The sequence below is a fragment of the Zonotrichia albicollis genome, chromosome 7 (genome assembly GCF_047830755.1).
Source record: "Zonotrichia albicollis isolate bZonAlb1 chromosome 7, bZonAlb1.hap1, whole genome shotgun sequence".
In the NCBI taxonomy this organism is placed as follows: Eukaryota; Metazoa; Chordata; class Aves; order Passeriformes; family Passerellidae; genus Zonotrichia; species Zonotrichia albicollis.
In genome coordinates this window covers 12098690-12114782 of record NC_133825.1, presented here as the reverse complement: position 1 = coordinate 12114782, position 16093 = coordinate 12098690, and the positions used below count along the sequence as shown (strand labels likewise).

At 53.0% G+C, this 16093-nt stretch overlaps 2 protein-coding genes across 2 annotated transcripts in view; both read left to right on the top strand.

The window, feature by feature from the left end:
* Positions 1 to 16093, top strand: part of LOC102071274 (uncharacterized) — a 242938-nt gene that overhangs the window by 169547 nt on the left and 57298 nt on the right. The gene's annotated exons all lie outside the window — the stretch shown is intronic.
* On the top strand, positions 4042 to 12035 carry LOC141729626 (serine/threonine-protein kinase pim-1-like). The gene is made up of 8 exons (XM_074544338.1): positions 4042 to 4533; positions 4646 to 4696; positions 4901 to 5267; positions 5880 to 6056; positions 6299 to 6852; positions 7191 to 7353; positions 7525 to 7638; positions 8096 to 12035. The coding sequence occupies exons 1-5, from the start codon at positions 4324 to 4326 to the stop codon at positions 6403 to 6405; spliced, it is 912 nt and encodes a 303-aa protein (XP_074400439.1). The 5' UTR covers positions 4042 to 4323; the 3' UTR covers positions 6406 to 6852; positions 7191 to 7353; positions 7525 to 7638; positions 8096 to 12035.

The following is a 16093-nucleotide window of genomic DNA, read 5'->3' as shown; positions in this document are numbered from 1 at the left end:
AGACTCTTCAGGGATTTGGACTGCAAAAGTTAGGATCGGTAAGGATAAAGACAGATAAGAAAGGGAAAGCGAGAAAGAAAACAGAAAAATGAGGCTTATTTTTGTTATACTGCTTAGTGCTGTGGCAGATGGGGCAGTAGGAGCAAAGTGCTTTAATCAGCCTAGAGATAACATATGGATAACACTTGCTAATCAAACTAACCAATCTTCGCTTTGCCTTAGCCTTGGGGGGGTTACTAATCCATTTTGAACATGTTTGGTGGGTCTTCCAGTGTGGTCCCCTCGGGAATTTTGCAGTCTGATCAATAATCAAACTCTATGCATGCGCAATATAACAAACATTAAACCACCCACGCCAGGTTATACCGCAAGTCAGAGTGATGTTTACCGCCAATGCTTGATAGTCTTATCGCTTAATACTACCCTGCATTCTCCTCCAGAGGAACTAGATCTCTTTGGAAGTGCAAACGCCAGTATAACTAACACCTCAAATGGCGGATGGTTCAGTTTTGAGCCCTTAGATCCACAGAATTTACATCAGCATAGAGACACATGGGCTACCTTGGATTCATCCCTCAGTTTGGATACAGTATCCAAACAGGTTTATAGTCAATGTAAAGGCACTACCATTAGGGCACCGAGGAAACTACCCGCAGGGGTATTTCTAATCTGTGGAGACAGAGCTTGGAATGGTATACCAGTCAGGCCACAGGGCGGACCTTGCTATTTGGGGAAATTTGTTTCATTGTTTCATTTGTTTCATTTGGGGAAATTTGTTTCATTGTTTCACCCCAGTGTATCTTCATTAAAGCAACTCAGTCAAAATTCAAGCAGGAGGAGACGCAGCCTGCATAACTTAGACTGCAGCTGGATAGGGGGCCCACGGTTTTGGAGTGAGTTAAAACAAGTGATGGTCTCAACTGTCTTGCTGGGAGGAGCTGCAAATAAAGCCATGAACCTAGCAAAACAGTTGGGATGCTGGGCCAAGGATGAGCTAGACAAGACGTCACAAATTTTAGACATGTTAACTGTAGATGTGCAAAGTGTTAATCATGCTGTTTTGCAAAATAGAGCTGCTATAGATTTTTTGCTTTTAGCACAAGGTCATGGATGTGAAGAGTTTGAGGGAATGTGTTGCATGAATTTGTCTGATCACTCTGTGTCCATTCATGCGAAGATAAAAGAATTGCAGCAGAGACTTCACAATCTTAAAGAAGAAGAGGGTTTAGGAATTGACGAATGGCTTAAAGGCTTAGGACTTGGACCGTGGCTGAGAAACCTTGTGATATATGCTATAGGGTTGCTGGGTGTGATTTTGTTGCTTTTGCTTATTTTGCCTTGTATTTTTAATTGTATTCAAAAGATGGTTAGTCGAATGATAGAAAGAACTTGGCAGACTAGCCTCCTTGCCCAAGAACAAAACGGGGGAAGTGTGGAGAGTTTTGTCAAAGAGTGGCTTGAGGAGAGAGGACACAGCCGAATTAATTTGGGAAAGATGTCCTAACTAGGGCAGAGACAGGCAGAGGCCTTTTGAGTCTGTAGCAGGATAGAGAATGGAAAAGTACAAGACCATGATTAGTTCCAAATCTTGCAGGTGCAAGATAATGTGTCCTTGATCCTCGCAAAACATGATAAAGAAATGGACAGTGAGGCAGGAGAGATAGAGAACGTAGGCTCAAAGGAATGTGGATGAGTTAATGCTATAGTTTAACCAATAGATTGCTTGGCTTACAGAATATTCATAAGCTTATTATTTGCTGTATAAGTGTTTGATACTTTCTTCAATAAACCGGGCCATGATGAACCAACTGGTGTCCTGGTCTCCTTCCTACGACATCTGGAAATTTCTCACTGCCAGCACAACCCAAATGCAGCAATTTTCTGGCAAAGAAAGCCAGAACCCAGCAGCTTCCCAGCACTGCCACCAGCACTACCCAGATGCAGAATTGTTCAGGTTCCTGCACAGCATCGTTCCAGCAATATGCTGGCACTGAAAGTTCACATTTGGCAATTTCCTGGTGCTGGCACATTCCCCACCCAGATCTGGTGTGTGCTGGCACTGCCAGTGCCCACATCTGGCAATTTCCCTCTTCTGGCACTACCCATGTCCAGCAATTTTCTGGCAAAGAAAGCTAAAACATGGCAATTTCCCCTTGCCAGCACCACCCAATCTGGAGTTTGCTGGCAGCAGGATACCAAGAAAGAAAGAAAGAAAGAAGGAAAGAAAAGAGGAAGGCATCCAGATGCAGTCCTGCCTGGAGCCTGGAGCCTGAAATGTGCTGTTTGCTGGCACTGCCAGTGCCCAGACCTGGAAATTTCCCTATTCTGGCACAGCCCAAGTGCAGCAATTTTCTGGCACAGAAATCCAAAACCTGTGGAAGCTTCCTGCTACTGGGTCTGGCACCACCCACATCTTGTGTTTCCTGCACCAGAACCCAGATTTGGAAATTTCCCAGTGCCAGCAGAGCCCAAATCTGGCAGATTTCTGTCAGTGGCAACGACACCACCCAGATCTGGTGTTTGCTGGCAGTGTCAATGCCCAGATCTGAAAACTTTCTGGTGCTGGCACAGCCCAAGTCCAGTGATTTGCTGGCACAGAAAGCCAAAGTTTGTAAATCTGCAGGTTCTGGCACCAGCACTATCCAGATATTGTGTTTGCTGAGACCGCCAATGCCCAGATTTGGAAATTTCCCAATGCCTTCATAGCCCAGGTCTAGCAATTTGGTTTTAGCTAGCTTAGGCAGAGAAGTTTCTTTGGACTGTGACTTTCCTTTTTCTTGGAACTGTTTAAACCTGCTCTGGACTGAAAACCCAGACAAACACCGGCAGCTCACACCTGTGGCCCACCGAGCTCTGGGACGCTGCATTCCAGCGCCAGAGGGACTTACAAGAGACCGAGTGAGCAAACTACAACCCAAAAAGGACTTTCTGAATTTGCCATCTCTTCAGCACTGTCAGAGGTTTTATTTAATATTATTCATTTTTCATGTTTGTGAATACTTTACTTGTTTAATAAACTGGGGGTTTTTTTCACTTTTCTCCAGGGAAGTCTTTTCCTGAACTAGTAGGGGTAGAGGCTGCTTGAACTTGCTTTCTAGACGGACCCCTTTTGGAGATTTCCTCCCAAAATTTGTCCTAAACCAGCACTAACAGTCATCATGAAAATTTCACCAGTGGCATAATTTCCTGGTGGCAAATCTTATGACAGAAGCTTGACCTTGTTCTCCATGAGAGATTCTTGGGAAGAGCAGACAGGAGAAGATTCCTGGAAAACTGAAACAGCTTTCCGGAAGGGAAATGAAAATGAAAGAAACAATCCAAGATGTTTTCCTCTATTTATTTCTATGCTCCCCTTTTCCATGTTGCACTGCTTCTCCATCCCAGTAATTCCAGATGCACCTCACCTCTAGGATCGATGACTTAGTGATTTTTAGACACTCTAAAATACCATGAGCCACACACAGTTTTCCTTCCCCTGTTTTTACAGGAAAGCAACACTGGAGATGTAAGTGCAGTGCTGGGGTCAGGTAGGAATCCTACCCCAAGGGAAGGTGGCCCGACAGTGTTTGACCCTGAGCAAGGACAATGCACAGCAGCAAGCGAGGGGATCGCTGTGCCAGTGCGCAGGAGTCAGAGCTCTGCATCTGTGCTCAGCGCTGCAAAGTTCCCGTGTTTGGGCAGACGGAGGGGCTGTCCCCGGGGCGCGCGGGGCTCGAACGTGGGGCTCGTGGGGCGAGCGGGGAACGGACACGGGGACGAACGGCCCGGGTGCTTCAGTTGCAGCGGCAGCAGCGGCGGCAGCGGCAGCAGTAGCGGCGGCAGCACCAAAACAGATACTTTTGAATAGTCTTTCTCCTTTTCTTTCTCTTTCTCTCTTTCTTTCTCTTTCTCTCGCTTTCCCGCTGTCGGGCACCCTTCTCTCAGAGTCCCTTGCCCGGCGTCCCTCTCCTCTCCCCGCCTCCCTCTCCCCTGCCGGGCCGGGCCATGCCCCCGGCCCGCCCCCGGCCCCGGGCGGGGCTGCCCCGTGCCCGGCCCCGGCCGTCCCGCCGCGGTCTCGCCTCCGCCCGGCTCTGGCCGTACAGGCGGGGGCGCTGCTGGGCGGGCATCAGTTCCTGGTGCGGGGGCGGCATCGCCGCCCTTCGGCTCCGCCTGGCCCGAGCCCGGCCCCGGCCCCGGCCCCGAGGCAGGCTCCAGTCCCGGCCCCGGCTCCTCCCGGGGCCCGCGGAGCGCACACGCGGTGCGGCCGCTCCCGCCGCCTCCGCTGCGGATTCCCCGGCCCGAGCTCCGCCGCTCGGCAGCGCGGCCTCCGGCCCCGAGCCGCCGATGCCCGGGGCGGGTGGGGATGCCGGGCCCTGGGCGGGTGAGGGGCGCTCGGGGGCCGTTGCTGGCCCCGGGCCGAGCGCTGACAGCCGCGTCCCGCCCGCAGGGAAGGCGCAGGAGGCCCTGCAGGAGCGGCACCGGCTGGGTTCGCTGCTGGGGCGCGGCGGCTTCGGCAGAGTCTTCGCGGCCACGCGGATCTCGGACGGCGCCCCGGTGAGCGGCGGGGCCGGCGGCGGGCGGAGGCGGAGGGGATGGAGGAGGAGGATGGGTCGGGGCACGGCGGGACGGGCGGCGAGCTCAGCCCGCTGCTCTCCCTCGCTCGCAGGTGGCCATCAAACGCGTGCCGCGGGATCGCATCTGGCACTGGGGCGAGCTGGTGAGTGAGCGGGGCCAGCGGCAGCAGCCGGGCCGTGCCGGGCGGCGAGGAGCCGGGGCCCGGCACGGTGGGAGCCGCCGTGAGTCCTGCGGGGAGAGCGGGCATGGGGTGAGCGGGGCGTGCAGAGCATCCCGGCCTGGCTGAGGGCTTCCCCAGGCCTGGCACGGCCTCGGCCCCACTAAGAGCATCGTGCTCCTCCCGCAGCCCGACGGCACCAGCGCACCCCTGGAGATCGTGCTGCTGGCCAAGGTGTCCCGTGGCTGTGGCGGTGTCATTCAGCTCCTGGAGTGGCTGGAGCTCCCCGACAGCTTCCTGCTGGTGCTGGAGCGTCCGGAGCGGTGCCAGGAGCTCTCGGGTTTCCTGGCGGAGCGAGGGTTCCTGCCAGAGGAGGAGGCGCGGGTGCTGTTCCGCCAGGTGCTGGAGGCCGTGCGGCACTGCACCAGCTGCGGGGTCCTGCACCGGGACATTAAGCCCGAGAATATCCTGCTCGACCTGGCCAGCGGGCAGCTGAAACTGATCGACTTTGGCTGTGGCGCCTTCCTCCAAGACACAGCCTACACCCAGTTTGCAGGTGAGCCCTCGCAGGGGGTGCTCCTGGGCATCTCATGGCCCAGCCTGGGTGCAGCACTGGGGCCTCCCCCTATTGCAGCCGGGATGGGATTGATGCTAGAGCCGAGTTGATTTGGGTGGGGGTGTGAGGGGGGCCAGCTCTCAGCCCTGCTGACAGCCTTCAGCACCCACTGTGGCCTGGGCTGGGGCTGGAGCTGGGGCAGCCAGCCCGACACAAACCCCCGTGGGGGTAGCAGAGAGGGAGGCCTGACCGCATGCCCCGGATGGTTTGGTGTGCAGGCGAGGAAGGGCTGGACTGCTCCACTCCCCTTGTTTGCCTTGGCTTATTAAGATTTTTGGGGGCCATGCAGGTGGGGAGGAGTGTGGGTTTTCTCCACTACTGGGTGGAGTTTTCCTTTGTGTGTCATGGTTGGGCCTTCCTAGGGTTTCTTCTGCCCTCTTCCAGGACCAGGCTTCTTTTCCAGCCCCGAGTTTGTGCACAAGACCCAAGTGCTGGCGAGAGGGCAGCGCTCACCCCATGTGCCTCTGGGGCAGCCTCCACATGCCCAGGGATGCTGGGGCCAGGCTCTGGGAGCAGCAGCATCCCCTGCCGAGCTGTGTCTGTGTTCCACAGGAACCCTGTCCTACAGCCCACCAGAGTGGATCCAGCACCAATGCTACCACGGCGAGGCAGCCACGATCTGGTCCCTGGGCCTCCTGCTGTGCCACCTGGTCATGGGGAAGCACCCATTCAGGAGGGGCCAGGAGATCATCCGGGGGCGGATCTTGTTCCCACGATGGCTCTCTCAAGGTGGATCCTCATCTCTGGGCACGGGGGGAATCCCAGTGCTGGGAGACAGCAGCGGGCTCGTAGGCATCCCGCTCTGGCAGCTGCTGAGGAGGTGGCACATGTCCTGCTCTCCTGCTCTCCTCCAAACAGAGCATCCATGGGGAAGTTTAGGCCTCGCTCTGGGCACACCCAGCATGACCTGGGCATGGGAACAGGGGGGCAACTTCTCCAACTAACTGGTGATTTCTGGTTTCTCTCCCCAGAGTGCCAGGATATCATTAAGAGATGTTTGTCCATGCAACCCTCGGACAGGCCATCCTTAGAACAGCTTTTCTGTCATCCTTGGGTGAAGGGTGTTCCTCTGCCCTAGAAGATGGAAGAGATCCACATGCACAGTTGGATGCAGGGCCCTGGCAGGTACCAGCTCCATGCATCTCTTGGCAATCAGTGGCAAAGCAAACCAGGCTGGTTTTGTCCTGCCTGTAGCTCTGAGCAGGGGTCAGCAGAAGGGAACACGCAGCTCTTGGGCTGGAGCTGAGCTGCAGACCTGATGTGGCAAGCACTGATGGCCACCATCCCCCTGGTTTTGTTTGTCCTGTTCATGGATGGCTGGGGCCCTGGGCAGAGCCCTGAGAGCCTGGTCTGGCCCCAGGGAAGGAGAAGGAGCCCCTGGAGAAGCTGTTCCAGGTGGGGCTGCTGCTGGAGACACCAAGAACAACCTCAAGGATGACAATCTCTTCCCAGCCTGGCCAGCTGAAGATGATGGACTTGGATTCTGGGACCTTCTTCAAAGCCAGGCTCCAGGCCCAATTTGCAGGTGAGTCCACAGACAGGGGGATGCTCTCTGATCTGGGCATGGCACAGCCTGGCCGGGCACCAAAGGTTCCCCCTTTGCTGGGGCAGATGCAACTCATTCTTCAGTTGGCTGCCCAGCTGCATTTTGGCTCTGGGCAGCTGCTGAGGGCTGGATGTGCCCTGGCTGGCTGCAGGCTGGGCACATGTGCTGCCCTCCTGCTCTGCTGCCAAAGGCAGCAGGGATGGGCAGCTCTGGGCACAGCTCTGGGCACAGCCAGCATGGCCTGGGCACCGCAGGCCTTGGCACAAGGGCACAGGAGCCCTCAGCTGACGGGCGGTTTCTGCTTTCTCTCCCTGCAGCCGGGCTCTGCGGGTGCTGAGGCTGCTCTGGGCTCTGCCAGGGCTCTGCTGGGCTCAGCCCTGGGCCTGCCCAGCAGGCTGGCTCTGCCCTCACATTGCTCTGACAGCTCTGCATCAGACGAGCCTGTTGCGAGCACAGCGCCTGAGCTTTCTGCTTTGGCAGGTGAGTGAGACACTGCTGCAGGCCCAGAGATTGCAGCTGGGGACACACATCCAACTGGCAAGGACCCAAACTCTCCACAGTTCCAGCTGAACGCCTGGATCTGTTTTGTCTGTCCCATTCTTCCTTCTTGATTGGCTGGAATTGTGCAATTGCACTTTCTTCCTCCTCCAGAAGTGCCACGAGTGGGCCAAAGCTGGCGAGTGGGCCGTGCTCCTGAGGCAGTGCAGTCTGGAGCTGGTGGATGGATAATTGCCCTTCTGCACTTCCAAAACAGAGCAAAAGGCCGTAAGTGGGACTTTGTGTCTCTAAGAAACTCCTGGCAGTTTCAAAGGGAATGTGCAGCTCATTCCCAGGCTGAGAAGGAAGGTCATCTTCTAAAGGATTTGGGCTTTGACAGAGTTTCCATTCCCAGTCCTGCTTGGAGCTGGAAGGGCACAAAGCAATTTCCTCTTGCTTCGAGCACAATTTCAAATACCAATGTTGGAAACAAAGCCCAAAATTTTTAAAAGGCTGCTGAGGTCAGTAAGATGGATCCATACCATCAGCACATTTACAATGTAAATAACTGAGTTCTCTTTTTAAAAAGATCATTTACCTCTTAATGCAAAGAATGTAACTTTGCATTTAGGCTTTGTTTTTTTCATTAACTGTATGTTATGTTTTTTCTCTAACACTTGGATTTTACTCATATCTTTTACCATTTACCTATTTTTCCCATTTTCCTTTTTTTTTCTTTCAATAGAAAACATGTCCTATCAAAGGAATGTCCTTTGCTCCTGGTTCCCGTGTGGAGCAGCTCCCTTCCTGCTGGCTGAGCTGCTCAGGCAGAGCCCGGCAGCTCCTGGCCCTGCAGGGCTGAGGCTTTTCCCCATTGCTGGGCACAGACTGATGGAGCAGCACTGCTGAACACGGGCACACAGAGGGACCAGCAGCAGCTGCCTTTGGCCACCTGAGGCTCCAAGGCCCAAACTCTGAGCAGACAGGGCTGGAAGAGACTGGCAGGATCTGATCCCTGACTCTGGGCCAGGGCTGCACAAATGACCCCACAGCAGCAGCAGCAGCAGCAGCAGCAGCAGCAGATGGAGCTGACTTTGAGCACAGCCCCTGCCCCTCTTCCCACCCGTGGGCAGCGGTGTCACAGCAGCCTGAGGCACCTGGGAGCCCCCAGTGCCAGCAGGGACTGGAGATGGCAGCCCTGGGCTCCTGGAGGCTGTGCAAGGAACAGGGCTGGGCACTCCCTGTCCCTGGGGAGCTTCCAGATGGAAAAGGCTGCTGTGCCCAGGCAGCTCCAAGGGCACAGAAAGGAGGCTCTGGAGCACTGGATCTGTGCCAGTGCCACAGTCCTGGGCAGCAGCCAGCAAGCCCTGGGGGAACAGAGGGCACAGCAAGAGGGACAGAACCAGGCAAGGGCAGAGACTGGAGAGAGCCAGGCCTGGGAGCAGGAACAGCTGCTCCATTGCACTCTTGGAGAAAGCTCTTGGCTGGTTCAAAGCACTGAAAGGCGTGAAGGATAGAGAGGAGGCCACAGCAAACAATGCTCCTGTTTGCACAGCCTCCCCTCTCCGTGTCCCAGAAGGAATTGCATGGACTGTGTTCTTCTCTCCAAGTGGTCTCGTTCAGCATGAGCAGCTCAGCACCAGGAGCTAAAGGAGCTGCAGCCTCAGGCCACAGGAGCTGGGCAAGAGGAAACTTTTGGAGCAAAGGAATGCTGCTAAAATAGCCCCAGCTCATTGCAGCGGATATAATCATGGAATTACAGAATCCTTTCTGTTGGAAAAGCCCTCTGAGCTCACCCAGTGCACCCGCTCACCCAGCAGTGCCAAGCCCAGCACTAAACCACGTCCCTGAAGTGCCAAGGCCTGGACAGCAGCCCTGAGTGAGGCCTGGACAGCAGGCCCTGAGCCAAAGGTGGCCTCTGAATGAACCTTCCAAGCAAAGGTTATCTTTGTATCTGCTCCCTGATGAAATATGCATTGTCATTAGCACTGTGATAGATGTAGCCACTCATTAGTGAAACATGTATTGACCTTTGTGTATTTAGAAGCCAGACAAGGCCATGAAATCTGACATCTGGCCTTGTTTGGGGCTGAAGGATCAAAGTCACCTCCCTTGGTTCCTCCTTGAGCCCTGGCCAGGCTTTGGGAGGGACCCAAGAGGAGGATGAAAGCAGATGCTGCCACACTAGCAGTGCTGTCAGTTTGTTCATTCAGCACTGTCAGAGCTGGGCCCTCTCCCAGCGGGGTTGGAGCCTCACCGGGGGCTGGAGGCACCTGCAGGAATTCCCAGTGCCCAGGAGTGGCTCTGCAGCCCTTGGCTGTGACAGCTTCCCCAGCTGCTGTCTGGGTCTGGGGGATGGTAAAGGCTGAGGGTAAATGCTGCTGGATCTTTGTTAATCACTGCAGGCAATCTTTGGTGGGGATGGTTGGGTGCATTGCTGAGCTGCTCCTTTTGTGATTCTTTGCTGCTCTGAACTGCAAGAAATTACACTGATTCCTTTTAGTTGGACTCTGTGTCTTTGGTGCTGACCATGCCCATTGGTAAAACAAAACTGGCACAGTCTGCTCAGATGCCAACAAAATGTCACTTTTTCAATGTCAATGTGAGGAATCAGTCCCATTAGAAATTCCCAGCTGGGAAGCCCTTCCCTGGAGTTCCCTGGCTCTGGAGTGGGTGAGGTCAGAGCCCCGTGGGAGCAGTGGGGCAGTCGGGTAAAAGAAGCTGCACCCCTGAATGGCTTCAAATGCATCCAAAAACTGCATGTGGAAAAAGAAAAGACCTTGTGGGTTTGGGCAGACAAAGATGAATTTGTTGAGAGTACATAGGAAACAGCACCTTCAGAAGGAACAATTATTGTTGGAATGCTCCCACATGGAGCAAGAGAAGAAGGTTTTAATCTTGAGCTCAGATGCATTTGTGCAAATGAAATATCAATATAATAAATAACTATATACATATTTCTGGGATAATAAGATCTCCATATTTATATTTATAGATTTATGTAGATATGTTTATATCTATATTTTCATATCAATATGTACATATAAAATTATAATAATGTGAACTAGTGCTGGCAATACTAATTTGGTATCTTTGGCTGCTCAGGGATGTAACACTAAATACCCTACAGAACAGAATTGGCCAGGACCCTAATGTCAGTGGTGAACTTTGTGAGATTGTATGCAATGAAAAAAGGAGGAAGGGAGGAAATTGGCTATTTTTACAGGGTTTGCTGATACTGTGATGCAGAGTGCTTTGTCTGTTCCTGTGAAAAATACAGTGGTTTTGCCTGCAGGGTTTTTCATGTACCAGACTATGCACAAGCTGCAGGATTGGTTGCATGGGTGAAGGGGTTGTTAAAAGAGCAGTTGAAAAAATGAAGACATGGGAAGTTGTCCCCATGGATAACCCATCTCCCAGATGTGCTCCATGCCCTTCACAACGGCCCACGGGGGAAATGGAAACCCCCTGGCTGTGCACGGCTGCCCCCAATTTGCAAATCCAACCCTGGGCAGTGAGACTTGGGCTGCCTGGGAAATTGTTCTGGCTGTGATGGCCCCTGGCAGGGCCAGCCCAGAGGCTGCAGGGCTGGGCCTTCATGCATTGGAATTAAAGAAGAGAAATTCAAAGCAAATGAGAACTATCAATTCTGAAACAGGAATTCAGATTCCTCCAGGACACTTTGCTTTGGTAACTGCTCCTGTGGAGCTTGGCCTTGCAAAGTGTTCCTGTCATGGCAGGAGGAATTGAGGCAGAATATCAAGGAGAGATTACAGTAATTCTGTTAAACAATAGTGACCACGATTGGATTAGTCAACCCTATGACAGGGTAGCACAATTATTGATCTTGCAATTTTAAGAACAATTGTGAAAAAAGGAGATCCAGCTCCAGTCACCACCGTTTGTGGAGATAAAGGGTTTGGATCCAGCAGCCCTAATAATGGAGCCAGAGTGTGGGTCCGGAGGCCAAAAGGCCCTCCCGAGGCAGCTGAAGGAGCAGTCCCTAGGAAAGACAACTCTGAGTCCTGAAACCTGGGCAGGAACAATGGGAATGTGTCCCTGCAGCCAAGGATTGTGTGTGAGAACAAGTAGATCTGACAGGAGATTGTTTTACCCATTCTGCCAGACCAAATCTCCCTGTTTGCCCCAAGGGCCCCTGTGGAAAATGCTCTGATCCAGGGGTCTCCGTGTGAAGGCTGTTGTGACACTGAGGGACTTGCACAGGAATTCCATCCAGGAGCCTGGGTGCCCCTCAGGGACTGGGACCCGGCCCCTTCCAGCCAGAGGGGAAAGGGCCCCCCAAGCCTTGTTAGCCACAAGGCAGCATGGTAAAGCTGAATAGCAAAGGGTCTTGGGACATTATTCTGGAATTAAAAAGGTGCCAGCTCCATGCACAACAGAATTCTTGTTCCTAATTGGAATGAGATTGAGAAAAAAGAATGAAGAATGGTGTCACTAAAATACTACTGATGTCTGTCAGGTGTACCTTGAGAGTCAGCCAGAATCTTTGTCTGCCACAAGCACCTCCAGTGTTTCACCAAGGAATTGGTCATCAAAATGTAATGATGGGTTATGATGGATTGCTGAGCTTCTTTTGTAATTCTTTGCTAATGACGATGCGCTTTGCTGAGCTTATCATTTCGTAATTCTTTGCAGCTGTGCATGATATAAATGACACAATTCCTTAAGTTGGTGTCTGTGTCTTTGGTAGTGACCCTTCCCACTGGTGAAACAGGGCCCCCTCTTGCCTAAGTGTTCCCTGGGAAGGCAAAAGCCCTCACTCCAAAATTTCCCCCTTCCTCCTTGTTCCCCCCTTCACACCCTGAGCATGATGTGCTCTGGTCTGGGCTATGCCCGGCTCAGTTGGGGTCCCCTGTCCTGGCTGTGTCCCCTGCCCAGCTCCCCCGCAGCCCCAGCCCCTCCCCAGCGTGGCTGACGAGGGGCAGGACAGGCCTTGGCTGTGCTGCAGCTCAGCAAGGACAAAACCATCTCTGCGTGCCCAGCCCTGTGCTCAGCACCCGGCCCAGCAGTGTCTCAGTGCCAGGGGCTGTGCCCTCAGTCCCTGACAGGGGTTTCCATGGCAACTGCCAGGCCAGGTGACCCAGGTGTCCCGCCCAGTGCCGGTTGCCATGGAAACAGTGCCCAGCCCTGCCCCTTTCTGTCTGGCGGACCTGGCCTTTGGCCCTGGCAGTGCCGTTGGCTGCTGGTTCCTGGTGCCTGAGCGGCCAGCACGGCACAGGGCAGGTGGCCATGGCACAGCCCCCAGCAAGGGATCCCCTCTGGCTCTGGGCACTGACACCAGCCCTGAGCAAGGGCCCAGGGCAGTTTCCATGGCCACCAACCATCACAACAGCTCCAGGCACTGGTTGCCATGGCACCAAACCAAGGAACAGGTTAGGGTTGCCATGGCACCTGGTGGCACCAACGAGTGTCACTGCAATTGTACCTGGAACACCCCTGGCACTGCTTTGTCCCAGGGTTGCCATGGCAGCTCAGGACAGCAGCAGCTGGTGCTCTGCAAGGGCCCTGGGCAGATGGGAAGGAGCAGCAGAGCAGGGGCTGATCCATACCCAGTGCGCTGCACAGCCCAGGGCAGTGTCCCAGAGCGTCCTCATGGAGCTGCCAACAACATCCCCCCTCTGCAGCCCTGGCCTCTCCCCAGCTCACACAGGTGCCCCATCCTTGCAGGCACAGACACAGCAGCACTGGCTCAGCAGCCCCTGTTTGCATTGCACACAGCAGGGGGAGCACCCCCATGCTGTTGGTGTGGGGACATGAACCTGAGGGAGCACAAATGTCATCAGCCCTGGGGCCAGCAAGGGCTGGGGCACACCAGGGAAACCACTGAGCTTTGTCCTGGCCTCTGCAGTCAGCCAGAAAGTTTGTTCCCATCAGCTGGGAGTGCCCTGTGAGTGCCATCCTGTGGGTGCCCTGTGATGGCACTCAGGGTGATCTGTTCCATAACCTTGCTGGGCACCCAGGTCAGGCTGACAGGCCTGGAGGTCCCCAGATCCTCCTTCCAGCCCTTCTTGGGGATGGGCTCACACTGGCACCTCCAGTCCTCTGGGAGCTCCCTGCTGAGCCAGGACTGATGGTAAATGATGGAGCACAGCCTGGGGAGCTCATCTACGGCTCCCTCATTGCCTTAGGATGGATCCCATCCAATCCCATTCACTTGTGAGCATTTGAGTAGCTCAGCTGGTCACCCACTGCTTCCCCCTGGATTCCAGGGGCTGTTCTGCTCCCTGTGCCCATCTACCAGCTCAGGAGACCACTCGTCCTGAGGATATCCTCTCCTAATATTGAAAATTGAGACAAACAAGGCGTTAAGTAGCTCAGCCTTTTCCTTATCTTTGGTTACTATATTCTCCACTGCATCCAATAAAGACTAGAGGTTCGCCTTATCCCATGTTTTGCTATTAGTTTATTTATAGAAACATTTCCTATTATTTTTCACAGAAGTGGCCAGGTTAAGTTCTAATTGAGCTTTCACATCTCAGCTTTTCATTCTGCATGACCTAACAACATCCTTAAACACTTCCTAAGTTGCCTGACCTTCTATCCAATGTTGATGCTTCCTGCTTAACATTACTTTCTTGAAATGTGTCCATCATTCCTGGGCCCCATTTATTTTTAAGGGCTGTTTCCCTTAAAAAAATCAGTACCTGATTTGGTATTCCCAAATCTGCAGCCTAAACAGGCCAAAGTTTGCCCTTCCTAATTCTAGTGCAGAAGTTTTGTTGCTGTCCCTCCTTCTTTCACAGAAAATTGAAGACTTGATTATTTCATGGTCACTCTGCCCCAGGCAGCCTCTGAGCCCCACATCTGCCACCAGCCCTTCTCTGTTTGTGAACAGCAGCAGACAGAGCTTTCCTTGGCAGTAGGAGTTCTATCAAAAATTCAGTAAAACAGAAAACTCCTTAACCCTAGTGTAGCATTAAGAAGCAGCATTCTTTATTCAGCTGGATGCACGGGGGAGAGCTCCTTCCAAAGCTGTGCATGCTGAGTACAGGAGAGTTTCTCTTTATTTTCTGTATTTTGCACACATATTCATTGATTGTCCTGGACTAAACACACATGTGACAATCGTTTCCCGAATATCATTAACATATTTCCCCTCCCCTTCACCCATGTCCTGGAGTGGTCCCTGGTGGTCATGGACCCCAATGTTCCAGTGGGCCGGGCTGAGCAGGCAGGACACTGAGGCTGAACTTCCAGTTCCCCTTCTCACACAATGGGCACTGTGTGGTTTCCACAGGCCTGGGTGAGACAGAGTAGAGATCCATCCTGAATTAGGTGAAGTGTCTAACAATGGTGAAAGGTCTGTGAGGCCAAAGCTGAAGGAAAAACTCGCATGCCGAGACAGCAAGGAGACAGAGAAAGAAAAACAGAAAAGACCATGAGGTCAATTTGCCCCGACCTAGAAATTCCTTTGATAAAGAAGAACTGGTGCTAAGTGTCATGCAAGATGAATATGTATGAACTTATTGTGAAACTGTATGCATATGCATTTGGAAGGGGGATAAAAGGAGGTCTGAAATTTTCAGGGGTACGCATGCCCTTTTGGGGAGGCTTGCGTCCGGCACGCGTTGTAATAAAAGCATACTGGGCTTTACAACTTTTACAAGTTGTGAGGTTTCTTCTTTTCTCCGCAAAACATTTTGGCGAGCCAAGCCAGGAGTTCTCTGTCCCCGCGGGGGCAGGGGGGATAGACGGACCTCCATGGCACGCCCCAGGAATTTTTTCTGGTGGGGCTCCGCTTGTCTCAACTTGCCACCTGCGAGGGACAGACAACGACCCGCTGGCCTGCGGAGGAGAATACGGTATGTACTATGGGGCCCCAGGGGGGGAGGAAGGAGAGAAAGGGAGTAAATCACCCAGAGACGTCTGGGTTCATGGGTTCAGCTGATAGAGCAGCTGTATTAGAGATGGGATTCAGCTGATAGAGCAGCTGTATTAGAGACGGGGTTCATCGTTCTGATAGAGCAGACCACTAGCGTCTTTGGGGGTAAGCCGGGTGAACCCGTGTATGTGTGTATTGGGGATTCATAGTTCTGATAGAGCAGAACTGGTGAGCCCGTGTGTTTTGTTCATGTGTGTGATGTCCGGACACTGTGTTGCTGTATGGTTAATGTGTGTGGTCAGTGCACTGTGTTTGTGATCGTGCAGGTGATAAGTGTATGGTGTATAAAAGAGAGTAAATCTACAGTGCCCTACAGTGCGGGGGAGGGTCAGTACTCCCCGTGTTTGAAGCAGCCGAGTGAGGCCAGAGGCGCCAGCTGCAGCAGGCTGCGGGGGCAGGGAGAGAAGTGCCCCGTGGAGAAGCGAGTGGAGGAATGTCAGTGATGGTATTTATCGTGTTTAAATGTAGTGATTTGTGTAGATTTAGTACATTTTAACCGTGAGTATGAGCTCAGAGAGTTCCTTTGCCCTGAATGTTTGGACTTGATCTCTGGACTGTGTGCTGTTATTTTGATTGTGTCCAGGGAAAACTGATGTGAGTAAATGCTGAATTATGGTATGCTGTGTTGTGTTGAGAAAAGTGGGCACTTTGAGAGATATGCCCTTTCCCAGTGATTTTGTGTGGTGATTTTCTTCCACTGCATTATGGTAATTTGATTCTCGGATTGTATAGTAGTGTTTGTGGAGATTTCAAGATTTTGTTTGCAACAAGAGTAGCATTTTACACAGAAGAACTATGGTATGGTGATTTATGTTTAACTATGGTAAAGCAAATTAAAGG

Bases quoted from the DNA above. Each gene is read 5' to 3' on its own strand.
- LOC141729626 (XM_074544338.1), top strand. From the start codon at position 4,324: ATGCCCGGGGCGGGTGGGGATGCCGGGCCCTGGGCGGGTGAGGGGCGC. The intron at 4,534-4,645 runs GTGAGCGGCGGG...CCTCGCTCGCAG, and splicing joins GGATCTCGGACGGCGCCCCG to GTGGCCATCAAACGCGTGCC. The intron at 4,697-4,900 runs GTGAGTGAGCGG...CTCCTCCCGCAG, and splicing joins TCTGGCACTGGGGCGAGCTG to CCCGACGGCACCAGCGCACC.